Source organism: Alligator mississippiensis, chromosome 10 (assembly GCF_030867095.1).
Source record: "Alligator mississippiensis isolate rAllMis1 chromosome 10, rAllMis1, whole genome shotgun sequence".
Taxonomy (NCBI): Eukaryota; Metazoa; Chordata; order Crocodylia; family Alligatoridae; genus Alligator; species Alligator mississippiensis.
Window position 1 is genome coordinate 38285499 of NC_081833.1, and position 25408 is coordinate 38310906.

At 47.2% G+C, this 25408-nt stretch overlaps 2 protein-coding genes across 9 annotated transcripts in view; one reads left to right on the forward strand and one right to left on the reverse strand.

The window, feature by feature from the left end:
• Nucleotides 1-320: 320 nt before the first annotated feature.
• Nucleotides 321-24194, reverse strand: LOC102571513 (uromodulin). 7 transcript variants are annotated; one of them, XM_019497331.2, is made up of 10 exons: nucleotides 23971-24193; nucleotides 23630-23734; nucleotides 19133-19199; nucleotides 18283-18450; nucleotides 16644-16849; nucleotides 15480-15637; nucleotides 14277-14522; nucleotides 13174-13333; nucleotides 12222-12366; nucleotides 321-3551 (listed from the first exon to the last, which is right to left on the reverse strand). In XM_019497331.2, exons 3-10 carry the CDS (start codon nucleotides 19176-19178, stop codon nucleotides 3439-3441), a joined length of 1242 nt encoding a protein of 413 aa, XP_019352876.1. In that variant the 5' UTR covers nucleotides 19179-19199; nucleotides 23630-23734; nucleotides 23971-24193; the 3' UTR covers nucleotides 321-3438. The 7 variants fall into 7 exon arrangements, with proteins under 7 accessions (XP_019352876.1, XP_019352872.1, XP_059569672.1 ...); XM_019497327.2 differs by lacking the exon at nucleotides 23630-23734 and having other exon boundaries at nucleotides 23971-24194; XM_059713689.1 differs by lacking the exon at nucleotides 23630-23734 and having other exon boundaries at nucleotides 321-1199; nucleotides 23971-24192.
• The window catches only part of DRC7 (dynein regulatory complex subunit 7), a 29003-nt gene continuing 26316 nt past the window's right edge, over nucleotides 22722-25408 (forward strand). For both annotated transcript variants that reach the window (XM_006271726.3, XM_019497325.2), the window contains exon 1: nucleotides 22722-22812. The gene's annotated coding sequence lies outside the window, so the exon portion shown is untranslated. The remainder of the gene's footprint in view (nucleotides 22813-25408) is intronic.

The window sequence follows — 25408 nt, forward strand, 5'->3', positions numbered from 1 at the left end:
TAAGAATGAACAAGTCACGAATGCTTTCCACAGTAGCCATATCCCCAACCCGCCTCCCTCATTCTAAGGGAGCCATTTTGGACAAAGACCTGCCTTGCAAGTGAAGCCAGGAACTGGGGATTTCATTTTCCTATGTTCTGTGCCTCATTCTGAAAGCAACCTGCACTGGAACATTGAATGTTACACCTGGTCTCAAGCGTGGGGGCCGGGAGTGGTCCGAGGCCCCTTTTTTTTGCGCAGCGGGCTGTGGCCAGCAGCCCGGACATGCCAGGTCGGGGAAGGCAGGCGGCACGCTAGAATTAGGCACGGACACTTAATGGTTGATTTAAGATTGTTTACTTACACCGTAGATGGTCGCGGTGCAGGCTGGAAAACTTCCAGGAAAACTTCGCTTAAGTCCCAGTTTAAGGACTCGGACAGAGCTCTGGATTCACTCACATGAAGTTTGCTAGGCTCCGTGGAACTTGTGTGCAGGGAAGGGTACATCGAGGGATTAGGCGGCGACGGGGAGAGGCGAGAGGCTGATCAGACCCCTGTTGCCTTCTTGAAATACACGCTGGGTCCGATAGGCTCCACAGTGCTTAGAGATCTTCATGAGACGTGAAGTCTCCTCCTCCTGATGTTCGTGGAGTCCTCCAACTTGGGCGGAAACCACTCAAGCCTCTTATACGGCTAGCAAGCCAATCGCTAGCCGCCACGTAGGAATAATTTAGAACTGGCCAATAGTGGGGCACAAATTTGAATACGAATGGCGGGAACTCCTTGCAATGTGCATTTCTGTGTTGCAACGAAGAAATGCACCCTGCAAAGAAAGCTACAAGTGGTGGGAAATAATTCAGCAGTGCCGAAGCACACACGAACAAAAATCACACCCTTGGGTTGTGACATCCCCCCTTGCTGAAGGCACAGCTGAATTATGCTGCACGCTCGTCACTCGAGTAATCAAGAGCTCTTATCACGGGTCGTCGAACTAAACAGGTAAACACAAAATCCACCAACATAAGAAGTTCGTCCTCAAGGGATCGAACCAAATAATAACCAACACAAATACATATACACATAATCAGATTCACAACAAAAAATTGCACAATCAGGGCTTCAGTGGGCGTCATGGCGAAGTCGCGCGTCAGGCCTTCACTTCTTCCGATGGTGTTATCCTTCTTGGGGCTTCTCTTCACCACGCACCTTGAATTCCGGATCTGTAAACAAAAACTCTCAAAAAATAAGTTAACGTATCTCAAAGTATTTACAAAAATTCTTATGGAACTACACTATTAATTTCAAAACATATAATATAAGTGTTTGCTACTTTAATCTATCCTCTCTTGCACACTCAACTAGATGAAATCATCGAGGAGCCATCGTCTAATTCTTCTAGGTAACGGAAACCTAACTCATAGGCCAGCTGCCATTGGCCTGCGTCCCCTAAAATCCGAAGTTGTCGCTTATTGAGTCCAGAACGCTGTAGGAGAAATCCAAACATGTATCACTTTTCTGGTGTTCTCTGTGGCAATGATGGAAGATCGGATTCGCAGTGTCTTGTGCCTTGAGTCTCGGTCGGGTGTCGATGTTCCCGATCACCAGATAATCTTGGCTCCATTAGGATACGCAGTCGAGATAACTGACGAAGGAGGTTACTCACAGGCTGGTTCACCATTGGGTTAAGCAGAATCCGGAGGACGACGATGTTCTTTCGCCCATAAACCTCAAGACAACTATCTATGCTGTGAACGGTCACTGGAACGGTTCCAGGGTCTCGTAGATGACGGTGAGGCCATGGTCTTATTCGTTGGAGTGATGTCAGTCCCAGCGCCCATGCTCTGGGGTTCCAGGCACAGTATGAGACTCCGATGATTGCTAGTATGAGATGTTCTGCGCCGGTATGTTCTGGCCGTCCGTCATGCCACGCGTGGGCTTTCTGGCCGATCAGTCCTGCAACAAGCGCTGGCAGTGGAATAGGCCAGTGAACGTTAACCGCTACCATGTCAGTGACATGTCCTCTACTCCATGAAGCTTGTCTGACCAAGAAGCTTGTTTCTTCCTGGTTCAGCAGATCAGATCCAAGTTCCACGACCAGACATCCCAACCACACAGCTAGAGTTTCTTCAGGTTGGATTCTTGATTCTCTGCACAAATCCTGTAGTTCAGTTCTGGTGCGAGCATAGTAGGCAGTGGCAACTCGGTTAGTTGTTGTTACAGGCTGGACTACTGCTGTGGGAGTCACTGCTGCTGTTATTGCTTCAGGCAGGAGGGGCGGATGCACTCCTCCGCTCGATTCTCCCTTCCGTTGGCAAGAAGGCGTGGTCGCTGGAAACGACGCTGCTTCGGTGGGCGGGGTCGCTGACCAAACTCTCGCAGGTTCCTCCAAAGCTTCACCCTTCTCTTCCAGTTCTTCCATGCGGTCTCCCTCTTGCTCGGCGCCATCTTGTCGTGGCATTTCAGGATTCTCTTTCGCAGCCGCTTCTTTGACTGCTTGAATGGCCATACGCAGCTGGGCTTTCAAACTTAAATTCTTGTGCATTAGATCAGTTACAGTACGAAAAGTTGCAGTTAACACTCCCCCCTTGTCGTATTGTGGGGCCACCCTTTCATCCGCGGCGCGTTCCTCCGTCTCCAGATCTTCGCGGAGCTTGGATGGAAGCTCGCGACCCCTCAATCTGGATGCTAGCATAAAGGGGGCGAACCGGTCGATCGGCACCGGTTCTTCACTCTCCCGAGCACATCTTAGGCAACGGGCACACTCCCGGATGAGGGTCGGGTTTACTTTGCCCGCCGGGTTGACTTTGGCGAGGGACACAGTGTCGAGGGGCCTGAACAGGACCCGTTCATCGCTCGTCATACACCTGAATGCTGCGGGGAGCAAATACACTGCCCTCTCTTTCGGGGCTCCGTCTTCGGAAGCTCCCTCTTCTCCCTTCAGCGAAAGACATCCGCTGATAAACCTCTCACCCGTTCCGCCCGCCTGGTGGTAAGCGATATGCGCCTCCAGTTCCATAAAGTTTTCTACTTGGCGTTTTCCACTGCACCAAGGGCAGTTCTTAACTAATTCTAGCTCCGATGTGCTTTCCCCTGATCCCATCCTCGTCGCCATGTGCGGGCCAGGAGCGGTCCGAGGCCCTTTTTTTTTGCGCGGCGGGCTGTGGCCAGCAGCCCAGACACGCCGGGTCGGGGAAGGCAGGCAGCACACTAACAAACAAAAATCACACCCTTGGGTTGTGACATCAAGCACAAGAGTGGCTAAGTTGCCCACAGCTACTCATCTGTGGCTCCTCTGACACCACTGGTTTAATATAGTAGAAGCCACATTGTTTTGGCCACATTTAACTCCTTTAAGTAATATTATCTGAAAGCGCAGCCTAGAGTGCTTCCACAAACAAAACTTTCAGTTGAGCACTTCAGTTGAAGCCTCCAGCTTTCTCGTTACTTCAGTAATGACCTTCATTTCTCACTTTCTAAGAGTTCTTTGAAAGAATGAAAGAGCGTGAGATCAAACTGAGACTTCGACATGGAATTTGCATGGCCAGAAGATCCCCAGCTCCCGTGGTTTTGTCCTTTTATTTAAGACAGAAGGGGACAAGGAAATAGGAATTGGGCTGGTACGTCACTTTGGAGCTTTCAGGTTTGATACCTCTTTCTGCAGAGTGTACAGTCACTACAACATCACAAATGGACTTTAACTGTGCTGCAACACGTAATCAGGAAATTCATTTAAGAGAAGGACTCCATCCTACCTTTTTGCATGGGTCTGTAGCGCTATTAGCAGGAGTTATGTTGGTTCCCTGGGACCTGTTCCCAGTGGGTGTGTTTACATAAAAAGTTTACTGCCTAATTAGCTCCACAGTAAAGTCTCCTCATCTGCATGTGTGATCCTATTAAGTCTCAGTAAACTAATAAATGCCGCCATAGGTTAGTACAAGTACTATCCTGTGGCGGTGTTATTTACTGTGCAACAACGCACATGTCACATGCTGATGGGGTTGGCTGGGGCATGAGGGTGCTTCAGTATGGGGGCTGCCTGCTAGCTAGCCTCACACTGAAGCATCCTCATGCCCCAGACAACCCCTCTGCAGTATGTTGAGCTGGGTTAAAACAGCCTCCAGCTGGCAGGTTGACCCCTGGAGCTCCCTGCCAGCTGGAGCTGCTCTGACCCAACTCAATGAGCTGCAGTGCCTGGCACCCGGGAGGAATAAACTCTCACACAATAGATGCTAGAGTTTATTGCTTTGCATTAATTATACATGTAGATACATCTAGTTAGCAGATAATAAGTAAGTTTAATGATAATAAGTAAGATGGTGCACACATCTCACAGGGATGCAGTGGCTCATTTGACCAAAGTGGGACCAAAGTGGAACTAAAAAGACTTATTTCCTCCCCTGCCTTTTGCTCACTGGAGATGAAAATGCAGGTCCTCTGTTCCCTGATGGAAATGACATTATGTTGAGCCTGTTCCAAACAACTGCATGTGTGGTTTTCTAGTCTATTGCACTGTACAAACAAGAACTTTTTTTTGTAAATAAATGAATGAATACTCTGTAGTAGTGTGTGTCTATCCTAAAGCCAACCATCCTCTGATGATGCAGGTAGGGCTCCCCAAGGCAAAAATCAAGGAGAAATCTGTGGGCAGCATATCCCCTGGTTTATTCTTTCCTAACTTCTTCGTATTGGGGGCCAACTCCCAACTGCTCCTGGAGATGGCCATAGTTTAAGCAAGAATGAATTCCATTATTATGGCCACTGCCATACTGCTGGGCCCTGCTAGGCCACGAGTACATACATGCTTTTGGGTCACTCAGCATTACATGAAGAGCCCTCACATTTTAATTGACCGACAAGCTGTGCACAGAACAGTCTCCTAAATGAAGTACTTGTATTACATTGCTTTATCTGAAGTTTTCCTGGAATAACCTGATAGGAGTTTTTGTTTCAGTTGTATAATTCTAGTAGGGCTTAGCCTTCTCTTAGAGCTGCTATAACTATACTAATGGGCATATACAAATGAGCCATGCCCACTAGGCTTGTGCGAGTCGGTAGTGATCGGATCCAGCTTCGCATCCAGCCGCTTTGGATGGCCGTGATCTGATCCAGAGCTTCGGATCAGTTTGCTGCTTCAATTCGGCTGGGGCGACTCCAAAGCTACAGAGCCGCTGGCTAAAGGTTATAATGGGGGATTAATTAAATATCTGTAATTTTGTTATTTTAGCTCTGATTTGGGTGCAACTTGCAGGAGTGGTAGCCTCTGCCGAGAGCATGAAGCCTTCCAAGTTTCAAGAAAATCGGTGTAGGGGTTTGGGGGGAACCGCACCCCAAATTCTTGAAAGCAAAACTCCTGTCACGTCTATGTGTTACACCACAGGGGTAAAACCTACAGGGGTGGTAGCCCCTGGTGAGGCCACAAAGCCTGCCAAGTTTCAAGAAGATAGGTGTAGGGGTTTGGGGGGAACTGCACCCAAAGCTGCTGACAGGCAAAACTCATGACACAAGTGACCCTGTGTGTGTTAAGGCGCAGAGGGCTGAAAACTGCAGGAATGGTAGCTCCTGGTGAAGTCACAAAGCCTACCAAATTTCAAGAAGATTGGTGCAGGGGTTTGGGAGGAACTGCACCCCAAGCTGCTGACAGGCAAAACTCGTGATGTGGGTGGGTGACACTGTGTGTGTGTTAAGGTGCACCCTTCCTGGCGCAGGGGCCTCTGCACAACACGGCAGTGTGCCCCACTGAGGCCTCCTCCTCCCCTTATGCCCGGTCCTCCGCTTTACGTGACAACAGGTACAATAACTTAGCAGGCTCAACACCAGTAGCATCAGCAGCAACATCAAAGGCACCCACACAGAACTGCCACAGAGCTTGTTGTTTTATAGAGGAATTGACAGGAAGAAGTAAAGACATTGGGTTGTGTTGGACATATAATGTTATTCATGGTGTGTGATGGCTTATCTTGTGTTTTTATGTCTATATGTGTATTATGAAAAAATAAAGGAGTACTTAAAAAATTTATCTTTGGAATGTACAAACCACTTTTCAGAGCTGGGCCTATGAACTGCACTTCAGCAGCCTCCTAGGTAGTAGGTACAGAAACTCATGGACTCAATATACCTGGTGGAGTTCTGGCACACTGCGACCTGCTGAACATCTGGCACCCCAGGCACCTCCGCACTTTTACCTGCATTGCTACATCCCCCTTTCCCTCCTACCCCCGACCCCAGCCTGTCCCTCTCCCCCCTGATGCCTCCATTTCCATTTTCACTGACTGGCTTTCTTGCCTGCATTGTGTGCCAGGCCAGCCTCTGGCTTCTTTACTATTCCTTCCATCCTGGACCAACTGCAGGTACTTCCTCAGCCTGACAAAAGGGTTTTCAACCCTAAAGCTGGCATCCCGGGCAGCTAAGCTGAGCTCACAGGGAGCCTCACAAGTGCACTGCAACCAGCAAACGTCAGGCCTGTCAAAGACGTGACAGGTCTGGGCGTTCCCCAGCCAGGACTTTGTGCACGTATGCGTTAGCTGGAGGTTATGGTGCCTCCTACCTGCCTTTCACCAGGGGATCATTGGTCCTGGCATTTACGGGGCTGCCGCACCACCAGCAGTCCCACCAGGCCCCCCTACCCTGGCAGGGTGCAGCTTTAGTGGTCATGCCCAGGACCTGGAGCCTCCTCCTTCCCCATAGCCCCAATCCCATACCTCCAAGTTCATCCTGGCAGGGGAATGAGCTCAGCAGGGACATGTTCTTCCCCTGCTGGCTGGTGATGCAGTTAGTGCCCCCTCCAGCTGAGGGCAGGGCATTAGTCGGCTTTTCAACAACTCAAAAAAGGAAATTGGTGCAGATGGAGTGAGGAGGGTGGCACTCAGTCTGTTTGCATGTGGAGCTTGGGGGACCCCAGCAGCAGGAGGTTCACTTTTAGGAACACCAGCTGCTCCACCAATGTAGGATCCAAGCAGGTGAGGTGGGGTGCGACAACATCCCCAGAAATGCTGAACGCCCTCTCGCTTGGCCCACTGGTCGGTGGACAGGTCAGGTGTTGGCAGGCAACCGTGGCCAGATCCTGCCACATCTGGCTGCAGTTTGCCCAGTAGGCCAACGGGCCGCAGTCCAGTGGCTCCACATCCTCAGCAAGACAGGTAGCCCCTGAAGCCTCGGTGCTACCTGCCTGCGGCTGGGGTCTGGTGTGTTTGGACCCCAGCATTGAAGCCATGCCTATGGCCCACATTGGCAGTGGCTGGCATGAAGGAGACTGACTGGTGGTGGCACAGGTGCTGGGAGTGCTGGCATGGGAAAGTGGATCCTCCTCCTCCACATCCCCTCTCCTCTGCACTTCGGCCTCCCTGACTTTGTTCACCAGCACCTGCATCCAGTGATCAAGGGTTCTGGGGCTACCAGTGCACATGCTCCCCTTCACCCTCGGGTCACACACGCCCACCATCATGTGGGCCGTACTGGACCACAAGGGATCCAGCCATCTCCTGATGCCCTCTTTCAGCCGCCTCACCAATGCCTGTACATCTGGTGACAGTGGCCTGCCCCAGCCAGGAACGTTGATCCCCTGGAACTTCTCCATTTGGTTCTCCAGTCCCCTCACTAGGGGGATCACCTGGCTGAGGAGGGCATCGCTAGTGCTAAGGGTCTCAGTGGCCTCGAGGAAGGGCTTGAGGACCACCAACATCTGGGAGATGGTACCCCAGTCAGCTCTGTTCAGGGGGGCGCTGATCCCTATCTCCCCAAGCAAGGCCATATCATGGATGACCTTCTGTTGCTCCACCAGCGTCTTGAGCATCAGGAATGTGGAGTTCCACCGGGTGTCCACATCTTGTGTGATTCTGTGCTGCGGGATGACCCCAGCTAGATGCATATCCAACCTCCTCCTGGGGGACTTCAAGAGGAGGTTGGATATGCATCTAGCTGGGGTCATCTAGACCCAGCACTCTTTCCTGCCTATGCAGGGGGTCGGACTTGACGATCTATTGAGGTCCCTTCCAACCCTAACATCTATGAATCTATGAATCTACGCTGAGCTCTGCCTGTTTCTCCCGCAGCATCTTGCCCCCCTTGATGCTGCGGTGGAAGTAGCCCGCCACCTTCCGGCAATTCAAAATCAGCTGGCTTGTAGCAGTACTAGTTGGTGCCGTCACTGGCAGCCCTGTCCCCCTCCAAGGCATCCCTCACTATTAGGTGCAGCCTGTGTGCCACACAGCGGATACCAACAAAGTTGGCATCATGGACAGCCTTCACCATATTGACCCCGTTGTCAGTGACCATAAACCCGCGGGGGAGCTTGGCCTGCCCAATGACGCACCCCTGCACCATGCGGTTCATGGCCCCCATGATCTCCCTTGCCGTGTGAGACTCGTTCAGCACCTCCGTTTGCAGTAGAGCCCGTCGACGGCCTGACTGATCGCACCAGTGCCCTGTGAGGGAGAGGTAGGCGCGATTGCCACCCCGGCTGCTCTAGATGTCAGAGGTGAAGTGCAAGGCTACCTGCGGCCCTGCCTTGCACAGCTCGTCCCTCAAGTACTCCCTGCATGCCTCATACAGAGAGGGCACCACCGCCCTGCTAAAGGTGGTGCGTGTGGGCACTTTGTAAAATGGGGCCAGAAGTGCTATGAACCACCTGAACCCTGGCCACTCAACTAGGGAGAGGGGCTGGCTATCCAGAGCAAGCATCTCCACAATGCTCTGGGTGATCTCAGGCACCTTGGGAATGCACCCCACTTTTTGTCCACCTTTCCCCCACTGGTCCAGTGTGGCCTGCCTCTGCTTTGGGGGTAAACGAGCTTTGGAGTGAGTGGGGGACTTCCCTTTTGGCATGCTTGCACTGGTGCCAGGCTGAGCAGGAAGAAGGGCAAGGGGGTGGTGCCTCCTCAGATGCAGCAGCATGGCCATGGTGGAGAAGTGTCTCAAGTCCTTGCCACGGCTCCTGTGCCTTCGGCAGTGCTGGCAGATGGCAAACCTGGGATCATCTGCCACCTCAAAATGATCCCACACTACACTACTCCCCCACTTCTGGGCTGAGGGCGAGGATCCTGCCTTTTTCCCTTCTCAGCAGGCTGAGGCTGAAAAGCAGGAGGAGCTGCCTCAGCTGAGCCATTTGCCTCCACAACCTCAGCCTCCTCCAAGGTGCTGCTTTCCAGAGGAGACTTGGGCCTAGAGGAAACGTGAGGGGTGTGGAGCACTAACTCTGATTCCCACTCAGTCCCCAGAGTTGCTTGAGCCAGCACACTCAGCATCCCTGGTTCCAGCTCCGGCTCCTCCTCTGGCAGTGGGAGGCTCACACTGAGAGCTGAAATTGGGAGGAGCAGGAATGATTCCACTGCTGGTGCCCACTTCTGGACTGAGCGGAGGTGGTGCAGGTACAGAGACGCCAGGTGCAGACACTGCTCCCACCTCCTGGCAGCACTGATGTCATGGCTGCTTGGGAATAGAATGTGTCTGTGTTTGGGAGGGGGGGAGATTGCAGCTCTTGCTCTCCCCCTATCCCCTCTTCCTCCTCTGCCAGAAGACCTGGTACCTGCCTTTCCAGCATGCTTCATATTGATCTTTCCTGTTCTGCAAAAGGTCTCTGTGTGCATGTGAATCCTTTTGTATATTTGTTTGTCTTGTTCTGCTGTAAATATCTGTCTTCTGCTGTGATTTTTTTTTCTATATTGTGGGTCTCTATGTATGTGTGTGCGTGCGTGCGTGCGTGCGTGCATGCGTGCGTGCATGCATGCGTACAAGCAATCTGTGCCTCCCTGCACAGTGATAGATCACACTGGCTGGGAAAACACACCTTTTCTTTTTGCAAAGTTTCCAAAAAAAAGAGTAAATATAAATTCAAAGAAATAAATTGAATTGTAATACTAATAATAATTGACTAGAATAGCTAAGCTAAATTAAGCTAAGCTAAATCCTACCCACTCCTTCATAACAAGAAAAAGGAGCAGGCAAGTCTCAGTCTGAGCGTTCCTCTTTCACAGTCGCTGACAGGGAACGAGCTACAAAAGGCACAGAAGGGATGCAAACAGGCTTTTATGGTGTTTCTAGTCCCGCCCCACAGACGCTGCCATTGGAAAGGTAGCCAGGGAGAAATCCTTCTCCCTGGCTACCTACAGATGTCAGCTTTCTCCCTCACTCCCCCTCTCCCCGCCCCCCGCCCCGACTCTCCGTCCCTCCCCCACTCCCCCTCCCTCTTCTAATTGTGCAGCAAGATGGCCGAAGCGGGTCCGAAGCATCTGGAGTGGATCCGAAGTGCTTTGGATGCTCTCCGACTTGCTTTGGATATCATTGCTGAGACCCTGCTTTGATCCAGATGGGCCGCTTTGGACACCAAAGCATCCGAAGCAGCTCCGGATCCAAAGCGGCTCCGGATCCGAAGCGGGATCTGAAGACTCGCACGGCCCTAATGCCCACACAGTTTACATGCAGTTGTGGGGGCACCCATTTTCCAAAAGGTTTGTTCTCTTAAGTAGATTTGGGGAGTTTGCTACTTCAAATCACTTCCTATAGGAACCAGGAAAGAGGTGTCATGACAACGGGCACCACATTTGTAAGATTTGTATGTTGTGCCCAAACTGAAAACATGGTACCAAGGTTCCAACATGTCTCTGAGGTAACTTAAGCATTAAATCTACTATCATAGTTTGCTCAAGACAGACGCTTGGCTTATAGAACAGATCCTGTGCCTGAAGATTATATGTTGTATTACTCCCTCTGTTGAACAGTTTATTAAGTCTCTTGTCTAGGTGGCTATAAATGTGTGTCCCATTGCAGTAAAAAACCCTGTGGTATGTTCATCTGAAAAATTAACTAAATCCAAGAGCCAGGGGATCATGGACAAGAACAAGCTGTGGCAGCACAGACTGGCTAGGAGAGGAGGAAGCATAGTGTTACAGGCTGATGGTAAAGTAGCAATTTGCACGAGACTCAAGATACAAGCAAGCAAGTGCTAGATTTTGGTTTCCATGTTAACAGCCACACTAGTGTTGCTTTAAAAATCTTTTTAGTCAATCTATTCCCTGAAAGGACCAACACCAACAGCAGAGTGCTTTAATGGTTCACAAGAATAAAACATCACTGCTTTAAAAGAAATATATGGCCTCAGTGACCAGGATGAAATTGCTGGCAGCATGAAGGGCAGTTTGGCACCTGATTCACTGACTTTCATGGGAACTGAACCTGTCAAAACTGTGCTACCTTAGAACCCAGGACCTTAGCTGAAAATGCTGGTATCTGTCAAAGCCCTTGTTTTCAGACAATGGCTAGGCTTTGTGAATCCAGCAGAGCACATATACACAGGGGATTGGATTTTGTGCAACAGGTCCGGGAGTAAGGAAGATCTGCTGACTCTCAACAGCTAGGCAATATGGGGGACAGAGAAGCTTTAAGTAGTTTAACCTTTTGCAGTCCAGTGCATTGTATCATCTTCTCTCAGCTAGAGAAAGCAGTCTATTCTTTTGAAAAAATCTCTTTAAAGAGGCAGACAGACAGCTCTTCTTAGCTATTGTTAGGTTTATTTGGAAATGGCACTGTGTTTATATCACTCGTTTCTTCATAACTATGACTACAGCAACCAGAATGGAGAGACCAACCGCACACAGCATTACCGCAGCACCAGGAATCCAGAGATGTGCTGCTGAAAAGAAAATAAGTGGTTGTGTTCTATAATCTCCCTGGCAGACCTTATGCACACCAGTAGAACATCTCCCATCTCAGTGAATGTTGCGAGGCTGGGGTCACTTCCTCTGATACGAAAGAGCCATGTTATCTACTAAACATCACATGAGTGAGCAAGATATATCTAAGCAGTGAAGATACACCCAGATTGTCATAACTGTGTACTTCAGGGCTATGGTTTAATCAGTTCCTTGCTCCTAACATTCATTAAAGAGCTAGCCCTTAGCACTCCCTTTCCAGAATCAATACCTACTCTGCTCTTGATTCACCATCCACCTTCTCCTGATCTTCCAAGCAAATCAGTGATACAGCACAGACAACTGGCTGAGGAGAAGGCAGATTTAAAGAGTGGGACTAGGCTCTCATTACCCATTCTACAGCTTGTAATTATGACCCTGTGCAGATTACAGTCTAAGAGCATAGAGATGTTAGCACCTGAAAGACTCTGAATTTCCACATTGTGGGGTACAGAACACAGCAGCCTCATTCAACAACAAAACACAACCTACAGAGGAAGTATCACTGCCCTTGCTCCACTTTGTGCTGCTCCCACCCTAGCCAGGAAATAATATACATACCCCAAACATCCTGTCGTTCTCTACTAGAGTCAACATCCTGTGCTCCAGAGAGTGAAGAGGCCAGAAGATGGATGGGTCCATAAGAGACAATCTTCCTGTAGTCATCCTCAAGAGACCTTTTCCTCTTGAACTTCCTGGGACATTCCTATGAACAAAATAGAGATGATCAAGCAAAGACATGGGGATGAGGATATGTTTGCACTTCTTTCTCATACACAGAAGAAATATCCCATCCTCTTGATTATGAGCTCGGCTTTCCTACTTACTGCTTCTCACTACATGAATATTGTGCCCAACTTGTCGTTTACAGTGACATCACAATGAAAAGCCTGCAATTCCAAGTTTATATAAAACACTATAAGCTACATAGAGGTTAGCAGCTTGTTTATTCAGCATTCAGGCAAACTGAAAAGCTAGATGTAGACAGCTGTCATTAAAAGGAAGGCTTAAGTAAAAGGTCTTCCTCCATAGGTTAGTATTTGGATTGCAAAGAGGCAAGAAGAGGACCTCCATAACTGAGCAACTGTCCCTTAAGAGGAAGCAGTCTGGCTGTGTTCTTCCTTTATGAAAAAAGTAGTAAGAGCCAGGTGGCTGGTGTCTGAACTGGGGAGAAACTACATAATAAAGGACACAATTTTTAAAGGGGCCTCAGTTTGGTCTCCTACTGCACATCCATGAGTCTTGTGTGATAAAAGCCTTCATGTAGATGGCCAGCTACCCAAGTGACAGTCATAAAGAGGGAGGCTAGTCTGAAAATAAGTGAGATCAGGGCCCTTGTATCTTTAGTTTATTTTTTTAATGCAAGCCAGCTCTTATGGTATGCTCTTCATTCAGCTGAGTTAATTGACCTAAATGTTGTGTGGAAGCAAAGCTCTCTACCTCCAACAAGCAAGATCAAAGGAAGAAGTTTTCTTGGAAGGTTAGGTCAGTCCTGATGGCAAGGAAGCCTTACCCTGATGCAGGGCTCAGGGCCATCAGGATGACACAGCTGAACTTGGCAGTGCAGGAACACCTCAGAGTAGTTGGTGAACTTGAACAGCAGGAAGCTGAACTTTGCCATGGTGCTGTTTCCAATAGCACTGATGTACGTCACTGTCTCATCATGTGGACACCTGGAACAGGGGGAAGCCAAAGGGTTGAGTCAGCCTGGGCCTTTCTGCAGTATGAGATGTAGGTCCCTGCTGCCCCACCATTTTCTGTCACTGGAAAAGACTTTGTGTACAAGAAGTCTTGCTTTCCACAGCACAGGTCAAATGGAGATGACAGACACAGGTAGAACTGGATAGACTTTCTTCAGCATTTAGCAAAATGGAAGATTTTTCTCATCAAAATTTTTCATTTAATCTCCAGTCTTTTCCCTCTCTTCTCCCACACATTATTTTCCTCCTATTCCTCCCCTTTCCCCACTGGAATAGTTGGGGGAAATGAGAAAAAGGAACTTGCATTCTTTTCTCCTCTGGAAAAAGAAACTCTTGAATCAGAGTCTCCTTCTTGAAATTTAAATCTCTTTCTTTGAAAGTTTTCAAGAAAAGTATGAATAAGTATCTGTCGGGAATGGTTTAGGAAAATAGTCTGAAAATTAATGAGATCAGGGCCCTTGTATCTTTAATTTAAAGATACAGGTATCCTTAAAGATGAGCATCAGTTTAGGGAGATCACCCTTGAAGTCCTTTCCAACACTGATTCTATGATTTTGATCAGCCATAATCTTTGAGTTTGATTTTCTTGGTAGAAGACTGCAAGGTGCTGACTTACCTTTGCTGTACTGATGTACTATCAGCAGAAGGATCTAAAGCCACATGTTCTTCATAGCAACAATTGCTTGTGATTATATAACTATCACTCGTGGGGTAGGGAGCTTTTCTACCTTGTTATCAGCATTACTAAATCCCTCGTCTGCCTGCATCTGGAGGGGGACAGGAGCAGCCTGCCCTTTATTCCACCATACAGCAGCAAGGAAAGATGTTCTCCCTCCAAAGACAGGTTAGGGTTAGGACACGTGGGTTTTCTCATGCTCCCTTTGGCATGAGAAAGCTGGAGCCCTGCCACTCTTACCCCTTCAAGATAAGCTGGTGCCGCACTTCCTGGTTGGGGTCTGCAGTTGGGGTGGTCCAACAGTCCTTAATGCTCAGGAGGAAGTACCGCAGCAAGTTCTGCCCTACCAGCTGCAGCAGGACATAGAGGGTCTCCGTTACTGGGAGGACAGCAGGCTGCTGCTGATAGGGCTCCATGTAAGAGGAGGTCTTGTACAGGTTCATGGTGACGTTGAACTTCCCTTCTTTGACAATGAACTGCACCTGCCTAGGAGAAAATCAGGAAGACCAGGCCTGGAGTTAGAAGAAGGCAAGATGGAGGCAGCACCAGACATTACCAGCCACTCATAACAAATGCTAGTGGAAAGTCCCAGTACCTCCCATGTGGAAACCTTTTGTTGGGACCCACTGCCAATCTTTAGTGACAGCCATGCACAATGAGATAGGCCTCTAACCTGGAGTATCTGGCAGCATGAGGACAAAAGAGAAAGAGGTTTCATGGACATTGCCATTCCCATTAAGGTTGGCCTACTGGCCTATTTGTACCGCACCCAAGAGATCTCTCCTCACACACCCCTCAAGAGGTGTTAGTTGGGGGTGTTTTCCTGGGCCCTCTAGCTCACTTGTGAACTGCAAGACAGTTAGTTTGCATTAAATGGCTAGGAGGAAAGGTTCGTATCCAATGTCCATGTTCTTATTAATGCACTTCCTGAAAAGTGAGACCCTCGCTTCCCTTCAACATGTGCTCCTAAACTATAGGCCACCTTCAAACAAGATGGACCCCTTGCACTTGCCTACCCCCAAGTTTCTGCAGTTTCACTTCACCCACTGTGAAGAGGGCAAGTCTGCCTCCGGCCCACTTGTGTCTGCAATCCAAGCTGGTCATTTAGTTCACTGTGAGAGAAGTGAGGGGAAGGGGCCTTGACATAATGCTGCTCTCAAAGCTTGCCCCATTCCTCTGCAGATCTCTATTTTATTCAGGGGACTAATTCTCACAGCTTTTTTAAATACAAGAGACCCCTATTTCAGAGGCCAAAGCAGACATCACCTCTATTGACTACTGATGGAATTTTGGATAATTGGGATCAGCTCTTCTATGTACAATTTTGACGGTGCAATATAGGCAGAGGGTAGAAACTACACAATGATGACCACGCTGCACCACTGGGCCAAGGGCAGAAAGAGAGCTGACACATCAAGGGAAAAGAGAAGGCAAGCAACTCACATGTCAATAGCAGTGAGGGAGAAGGGAAGCCCAACAACCTGTTCATAGGCATAGACACAGGTGAAGTTCAACCTCAGAATGACACTTCTGGAGATCACACCCTGGACTTCCCTGTCTGACTCTATCACATTGGAGTAAGATACATGTGATGTGTTTTGCTGGAATGGGAGAGAAACGGTCTTCAAATCACATCCTTCATGTCAACCATGTGCTTGACATTGTATTTGTCATGGCTTACCTGCTCCTGCCTGTGGCAAAGAGGTCAGAGGCCTCTGTTAGATACTGCTATTGATCAGTTTCCCAAACTGGGGTATACAATGAACTGCTAGAGGGCAAGTGAGAAGAAGGAAAGAGAAAGTAGAGGAGGAAAAGGGAGGAAAAGGAAGAGAAAGGAAAAATCAAAAACAATTCTACACTACCATTTGGGTTACAGGAGAGGATATGATGTGGTTGCAGCGATGTAAAGTGTTGCTTTGTATTATTCATAACACAGAATCATAGGGCTATACAGCAGTATCAAAGTAAAAAATGGGGCATGACACCCCTGCCCCCCAAAATTAGGGAATCATGGTAATAGACTTTCAATAGGAAGATGCATTGTATGTTCCCAGGCTCTACTGTAGCAGACATGGTTCAGCATATAGCAGTGAAACAGAGATTTGTGCTGCACAGAGATATTAAGTTAAACCATGCCTCATAGGTGCCCTATGGGACAAGAACTAGGACTTTATACTCTAGAAAGGAACTCCTGCCTCTTGATCAGTGAAGCTTTCCATTAGCTGGCAACAATCCACTCCAATTCTGAGGCTAAAGCCCCAAGGGATGATGTTGTAGTACTACTATCTCACGAATCATTGGGAGCTTTTAGTTAGGAAACAGAGAATGAAGACCACCATGCTCTGCTGGACAAGCCAAGCACTGTGCCCCCTGAAGCAATTCAGCAAAAGTAGAGAAAGAACCACTGACCATCCTACATGTTTTACATTGGCCAGCTTTCCAGCACTCTTGAAGAAACTTTGATTTAAAGCTAGGATCTTTTGGTACCAATGCTCTTCAGAAATAAAATAAGATATGCCCATTTGTCTATCACCTTGGTATTCTGTCTAGGAATGGCTTCCTATTCTTCCAGCTTCTAATCAGAAGTATCCATAGATGGACCCTTACCCGAATTACTGACCCACACACAGTATGGTTCTTGCCAGTAAGAGTGGCTGCAAAGAAGGTCGCTCCCCCTTCCTCTTTTTCCGACACCTTGCAAGTGCTGTTCTTCAAGTGGACAAGTGCCAAGGGGATTCTTAATAAGCTAAATGCTTCCTTCCTCACCATCATCTTCATGTGATCTTCCTCACATGTCAGCTTCAGGACCACATCTGGGGAAAAAGCGATCTGGAATAGCAATAAAGATGAGGCCTGAAGGAGCCCTCGGGTCACCTATGCTATGACCCAGCACTATTGCAGGCAGTACATCATTTTGACAGTGGCTAGAACTGCCAGTTGGGATTTGTCCCCCTCAGCTGACAAGACCATGGAGGATCTGCTGCTGCCTCCAAGCTGAAAGACATGACCTTTAAGTTTAGAACCATAGATCCACAGGTCCTGGGCTTAAGTCATCATGGCTAAAATGTCTATAGAGACATTACACGATGTACCATCACCCTGGGAAGCTGAAAAGGACTCTTTTGACTAAATAGCAAGCAGCAATTTTGGTCACTTTTTTCTGGAAGCTCTTGATTTGGCTGTGTTGAAATCTCTTATTAGTGACTAAGGAAAAGGCAGGTTCTCTCAGCCAGAGGTTCTTAAGTTTCCTCCTATTGTAAAGTCCTTGTGTTATAGACTTTTATGGATATCTCCTGACAGACTCCCCATTCTACATCATCATAGTGTTCATTTTATCATAGTGGCAGGGGGATAGGCTTAAGTTGACAAAGGGCAATGCCTTTTTTTAATACAGTGACAGTGAGTGAAGCTGCTTAGTTAAGAAAAAGGGAGGAGGGGGTGTCTGCGGCAGTAATCTCTTCTCTCAAATGCAGCTCTTCACATTTATTAACATCGGGTCTCTATTTATCCTCCTGCAACATTGTCACCCTCTGATCATGGCTGAGTTAGTCCAGAAATCTGAACAGAGACAAAGCAGCTGAGCTAGTTCCAGCAACCCTGCTCATTTTGCCCAACTTTTTTGGCTCCAAAAGGCGTTGAAATGGGTTACAACCAGCAAGATTCATTCTAAATTGATTGAAGTATATTGAACTCTCACAGAAGCACCTCCAGCATGTCCTTAGAAGAGATGGGCTTTCTGTGGGCCACAGATCAGCATCAAAACTGCTGTCATAGGGCCGAAGTGGGCTCCTGGGGTATTAATGCTGCTGTAGCAAGAGATAGCTTAGAGATCCACCCTTATTTCCCCTCTCCAGGATTGGCAGACACCCACATTTTCTTGTGGAAAGGAAGAAATTATTTTCCCTCATTTACTGTAGAAGGCAATACTTTTATTACAAGCACAGATATCACATGAAGCCTTCACCGCCATTGGAAAAGATATCAGCATCATATCAAATACCTGCCCCATAACACTGTAAGTAGCTGCTCCTAATTCAGCAAGTCTTTTCCTCATAGTAGTTGATGGAGACATGTAATGGAATGTAAAGGAGTGAGCTCTTACTCACAAAAACTTATGCATCGCTGATTCAATCAGTCTATATAGTGCCTCTCTACCCTGCCTTCAGACTTTGGTTCAGTGCCTGTGAGTAGGCTGATGCAGAGCCCAGCGTCACATCCACCCTCCGGTCTATCTCCCTAGGCCTACCTTGACAGAATGGCCCAGTGAAGCCCGGCTTGCAGATGCAGGGTGATTTCTCCTCAACTCTCTGACATTCTCCTTGGTGCTTACATGGATTGGGCCAGCAGACACGTGGACTTCTTTTGGGACGAAGGACAGCTTCTCCCATTCTGCCATGTAGCTTCTTCAAATCAGCTACATCAGAGGGAAGATGCATGTGTTTAAAAGAATGACTACTTGTAATAGTGGAGCAAGCTCCAGTCAACTCATGCCCAGGTTTGAGTTAAGGCTCTGCTCAGCAGGGGGTGGGACATTTATTTAAAGCAAAAACAGAGTCTCTCTTATTTAAAGTCACCATTTAGATTCCCAAACAATCTTTATGTCAATGACTGACCTCTGCTGAGGCATCAGAAATTAAAGATACAGTCACTCTTGAGCACCCGCCAAGAAAGCCTCCATCTTCCCTTGTTTGAGCTGAAACCCTGAACATCTAATCTCAAATTACATTCATGTTGCATGTTGCATGGACCAGTGTAGAGCTCAATGCACTAACTCTAGTATTGGGAACTATCCAGCTGCGCTAGCATGGTGCTCCTATGAGTTAACTTGCTTTGCTCAGAGACAGGGTGAATGTGATGATTTTGCAGCCTCTGAAGAACTGTCACCACTGGGTTGGCAGGTAGTAGGCTTCCTACTGCCAGGAGGAGAGAATGATTTCACTGTGCTCTCAAAGCTTTAGCGTAACAGCTGTATTTCTGTGTGTTTTTCCTCCTGTTTCCTCCCTTCCTGAAATCAATCCTTTCAAATTAGGATTTCACCCTCCTTTTTCATATTTTATCTGGATTTGTCCCTCAAGACGTCATTTAAAGAGACTCACTATGGTAGCTCTCACTGCCAGCCAGCCAGAGGGCAGACATCAGCATCCAGAATGTCACAGTCGCTCCCTGAAAAAACAAGCAGGTTTCAGTTTGTTTGGATTTCTAGCATGCTCATCAGTTATCTGTGGAGATGCTGATAGTCAGTTATAAAGAATCCTCTCATAGCATGATGAGATGACATACTTGATCTGTCTAGAAGGCAGGAAGCACACTTTCCTTTACAGTTATGGTTCTCCACTTTTTTCACTACCCCTCGTTGGTCTCAAGGTATCTCTCTGAAAATGGCAGCTCTTAGCTTTCATTCCTTTTAAAATTATTATTATGGGAAAATAATAGAGCAATTCTGCTGCAAAGAACTTGCAAAGCTCACAACAGGTTAGAATGGTTTTGCCACTATAGATTCCTATTTGAAATCTCTGGGTTTATTTTTTGAACCATGTGTAAGTATTTGCACATCTAACAGTGCTAATATTGTATGGCACTCCACAGCACTATTGAAAGGATCTTAAGGCACCCCAGGGTGTTGTGGCACCCTGGTTAAGAATCACTGCTTTAGAGTTAATTCATAGGCAACTGGTAGGGAGTGTACAGGGGGCCGGTGCCCCCCCCCCCCGACGGCTGACACTGACACTGTCAGCTGTGCTGGTGCCCCCCTGACAGGGCCACCACCGTCAGTAGCTTCTGCGGGTGCCCCCCCGATTCAGGAGGCACCAGTCACTCATGAGTTAATTAATTCAACATATGCAGCTATTTTTGTCTTGCAAGCTTAGCTTACCCAGATTTTGGAAGACATCTTTTACTCTAGCAAACTATGTCATTAACTCCCCATGTGGTCTCCCCATCACCCTGTTGTATTTTTGTACATTTCATATGTTATTTCTTCTACTTCTAATGCTATTTCTTCCATTTGAAGGCCACCAAGTCAATGCCTACCCTCCAGGCATGATCAGCAAAACCTCATTCCCATCACCCATCCTACTGAAGACAAAGTGCAGGAACAAATTTTGTTTTTCAGAAAAGCACTTTAGAGCTTAGCCAACCAGGGCCATTCCACTGACTCAGGGCTTGAAAGATCAGGAAACAGATAAAAATAAACCCAGATGACAAGGAACTGACCTCCTCCCCTTAGACCTCAGCCTCTGATCAAAATCACACAACAAAGGCTTTAGTAAACACTCACAAGAGAGGAAGGAAAGGGTTGTTCCTCCGTACAGGGTCCACTTTTATCTTTTAATGAAATATAAGTAAGTTTAAGTTACAAGGAGATCTTTTTCCTCCTACAATTCCTTCCACAAGTCTAAGGCAAGAGGGATTGCATAATAAAAGCTATGAACATGGTTTAAATTTATGTCACAAAGCAATAAAGTACAAGGCTACTTTCTCCTCTTCAAAGCTTATGCTTGCTCACAGCAATCAAGCCAGATGCCAGGGGTAGTTCCTTGCTTAAAGAGTTAGATGGGTTGGCACACATGAGCACTGTAAACCTGAATCCTGTATTTGAGATCTTATTCCACATTAGCATGAGCTCCTGGAGAGGGCATCAGATGGATTCTCCATTGCCCTGTGCTTCATGCAGTCATTTACATGAAAGCAAAAAGCTCCTGTTCTCATTTAGCAGCATTTGTATACTCTGAGCTAAACTTTTTTCCAGGGCTTCAAAACTGGAAAAGTAGGTTCTATTCTAGCACCTCCAGTAGACTGTGGGCAAGTCATTTATTTCTGTGTCTCACTTCCCCATCTAGGAAGTGAGGAGTGTTAACATCCACTCACTTTATGAAGCCCTGCACTTTGCTCTGTATAGAGGCACTACAATAGATAAATGGATGGAGCACTGTATAGAGACACTCCAATTATTAGTGCATTACTCCTACAGCTCTGAATTAGACCAGTCTTGATAGAGACTAGCAGAAGAAGTAGAAACCAGCTGCATTCCTTGAACTTGATTCCCCACTGCTGGTTACATTATGAAAGCACTGATATCAGTGCCAGGCACCTGTGAAATACTACTGTTCTAGCTCTTTGCATACACCTTGCCTAGGTGTAAAAAACTAGAAAAGGAGTAAAACAGTGGGGAATCAGGACCCTTTATATGAGGGGAGACCAGGATTTAGGAAATCCTGCCAATTGCTTTAATGACGAAAGAGAAAGACGGAGTTGTCTTCTTGGAAGCTACATCCTAGGAAGAAAAATCCACCACTTCAGCAATAATAATACAGAGATATTAATGTCATTAGCTTTCAATTTACTCACCATTGTCAGGATATTATAACCTCGCTTGCATACAACTGCCCGCTTTTCTGTTTCCCTTCACCCAGCTGGCCTCTTTATATCATCTTTCAACAGCTGATCCTTCCCCATCCCCCACCTCAAACTTCCCCAGTGATTGCATCAATCCTTTAATTGTGGCAATGGAGAAGTACTCATCAAGATCTCAACCCATGAACATCTTTCCTTCTAGCTCACTGGTCAGGGACCCTGACATAACACAGAGAAGTCAATGAAGAGAAGTCTTTGCACTCTCCCCTTCATGATTCTTTTTTGTTTGTTTTGGTAAGACAGATCCCAGTAGCAAGACTAGGAAGATACAACATTGGCATGGACTGGTACCAAATAAATCTACTACCAATGCAAATATATGCAAAGTTTGACTACATACATACTTCTACTCTGAATGGTTTTCGGTGGTTTGTAAAATGTAAAACATAGCAAGTACTACTGAAAGTCTCGCAAGCAATATCAAGAGATACAACTCTATTCCTATACGCTACACCTTTGCTCTCTGAGGGAATCCTCAAACAGTGGTAAACCACTTAATGAAAAGATTCTGAATGTTTTATAAAACCCAACAGTTTATGGAGTACAGACCAAATAAAATTATTTAAGATAGCATAATCTCATCAGAATTTATCACTACGTTCATAATATTATTCAAGACTCAGATTGCTGGAATCAAAAGACAGAAGAAGAATTTCAGCCGTTATTCACAAGAAGAAAAAAAAAACCTTGAAAATGTAAAACAAGTGCACACTACAGGCTCAGAAACCAGCAAAGAAAAATAACTCAACATTTTTTATTTAAAATAGTTGCCAAATTAATATTAACAGACTCCCCTCCCCCCCCCATAAAGTATATGCATCCATGTTAAAATGTGAGTAGTGAATATGCATTGCCCCTTTCATTGTTTCTTTTCAGTGTGTTAAGGCAAAAGGTGATGAGGAAAACCCTGATTCTGAAACTGAGTAGAAGGAAGGAGAGAAACTCCCTGGACTAATTTCTCAATCCAAGATGAATGAATTACAAATGGTAAACAGAGAGCACTGAGGTGAAAATTAGATGAAGGACCATGTTCAGCACAGGATGCAGTGTGGCCCTGCTCTAAGCCCAGCCTGTGAATATTTAGGCCTGGATTTTAAATTTTCTTTCCATTTTAAGCCTATGCAGGGGGTCGGACTCGATCTATTGAGGTCCCTTCCGACCCTAACATCTATGAATCTATGAATACTCTGCAGCAGATTTACATGGGAAAAACACCAGCTCTTTCTTAAGCCACCAGTCAGGCTCCTTTCTCTTACAGGGAACTACTAGAAACACTGAGACTACAACTCCCAGAAGCCTCAGCCCAGACACTACAGTTGCCATGGTGAAGGAGAGCAACAGGCTGGGAGCACAGGAGAAGCTGGTGAGGCTGTTCCTGGGGCTCCTGCCTGGGATAGGGGGAGGGTTGCAGGGAGAGGGATTTGGTTGTTGGGGGATTGATGCTTACCACCCGGGTTGGGGGTGTCTCAGAGACAATCGCTCAGTAATTGCACCCAGGAGGCACCAGGAGATGGAGTCTGGGGTGGTGGAGGTGTGTAAGTGGGAGACAAGGGCTATGCCAAACCCGGGAGAGAAGAAGGGGGTGGGTGTCCTTATGGGAAGGAGCAGGGGACCCCCAGGACTGTGGAGGAAGGAAGCGTCTATTGGTTGGGGCCACGGTGGAGGGGAAGGGCACTGGTGGAGGGGCAGGGAGCCGTTTGGGCAGAGATGTGGAGCACCACAGGGCATTGGGAAAGGCTGTGACTGATGCACAGGGCAAATTCAGCCCACATACGAGCTCCAAGGGAGCAGTTATATTCAGAGGTGAATTTATCTGTCTAAGCAAGGAAGACCAAGCTAAGAGATCTGGTGCAGCCTTCCCAGGGCAGGGAGCGGGTCTCTGTGCTGCGGAAAGATGAGACAGCTGTGAGCTATCCCTATCAGACAACATGAGTCTTGGGGAAACTGAACTGTAAATCAGAAAACCAGACTTTTAGACTACAACAACAGGGGAGGGAGTATTCAGGGCAGGGAAGGATCATCTTGAAAGGTGGGGGTGAGGCAAGGAGGGGCTGGAAGCCAGACACTGGAGGAGTGCCTGGGAGATAGAAGGAGATAGAACTGGGATCATCTATGACTGGGGGAGGGGGTGGGGCTTGACCTAGCTTTGGTCTTGATCTGCAACACCCCTGTGGCCATACCTCGGCTGAATGCAGAAGGAGTAGTTATGCGTTGGCGCAGGACAGTGGTTCCAGGAGATAGAATCAGAAGGGGGAGCTCTCACTGCACCAGCCAAAGGAGGGGACCTGCAGGAGAGAGTGCTGCTACATAACACTAGACAGAGGAGGGGGTTGTTCCTCACTATTTCCCTTTCACTTTAGCCCTGCTACTGCCCACAGCCCTGTTCCCCAGCAGAGGCTCAGCAATGCAACTAATAAATGCAATGAATAGAAACAAAGATGGAGCAAGGTGGGAAATAGGGGAGACCCAGAAAAGCTGAACACATACATAGAGAAACAGATTTACAGATATGGAATAGTACCCAGAGATGTACAGCCATAGGGTTGTCAATGATGAGATGAGCTGGTGCACTCCGGCGAGAAGCTCCACTCAGGTGGGTCTGGTCAAAGCAGAGTCCAAAGGCCAGGTCAGGAAGAAGCAGAACTCAGGGGAATGGCCCAGATAGAACATGCAGTGTGAAATCCCTTCTTCCTTTCTATCCTTCTGGACATTTCTAGCTTAGTTCAGTAAATGCCCTCACCCTTCTGCTTTCCCCACATACCTTTCATACTGCCAAGCTAAACATTGCCTGATAAAGAGGTGTGTGTCTTCATTTTCGCTTGCTATCTCCCCCACAGCCCAAAACACACTTGGGGTCAGTTTGACCTAGAGAAACAGTCCTTGGAGATACTTATGCTTCTCTGCTATTATTTCCATGTAAAAATTCTCTACTGAAGAACACTTACACAGAGGTCTCAGAGCCCTCTGCACAAACTTAACGCAAGAGTCACACAACTGCAAAACAGCACATTAGACAGGACTGAAGAGATTGGAAAGTGAGCTGTATGAGAACAGGTGGAAGGAAGTAGGTATGTTTGGTTTGGAAAAAAGGAGGCCAAGGAGGGACATGCTAGTAGTTTTCAACTGTTTGAAAGACGTCCTGTGGAGACACATTGTTTTCCCCTGACCACAAAGGGCAGGACACATGGCAATGGGTCTAAACTTCCCCAAAATAAGTGTAGAACAAATCTCAGGGAAAATTTCCAAACTGTTCGAGCAGTAGAATAATGGAACAAGTTGTACAGGGAAGCTGTGAAATCTCCTTCTTTGGAGAGCCTAAGCCTAAGCCTCTTTCTGGGATGGTTTAAGGATAGTGAATCCTCTGCCTGTTCAGGAGGTTGGACTAGATAACCGTTGTAGTTCCTTCAAGCCTTATAATTCTGTTATTCTATTAAATGATCATGGGACTCCAGCACTTTGGCCTACTGCTTAACAGAATTTAAAAAAGAAATATATAGGATATTTACATGGAAAAATGGGAACATCCAGAACTTTCATCATAAAGCCCGAAACGTTCATATATTCTTAAAGAGACCAAACCCTCAGGCTTTGCGGTACAAACCAAGCTACAACTAATGAAGATCAAGAAGAAATTCCCTGTTGGGAGTTTTATTCTGTCTCTGCTTACTGCAGGCTTTTCTTCCTTCAAGCAGCTGGTGATGAACATTTCTAGCGACAGATTATTGGACTATAGGTATCACACAAGTCTAATCCAGTCTAGCAGTTCCAATGAGCTTAATCAATCAAATCAGCAATAGGCTTCTTGCTTACTCATTTCCCAGCCATATATCTTACTCCTTTGCAGTCAGCATCCACTGTGTGATTAAATTCATACCCAGCATCAGGTTTTCCCAAGAATCCCACTCTGAGATAAATCAGCTCTTCTCATCCAAAACACATCTTCAAGCAAAGTATAACAG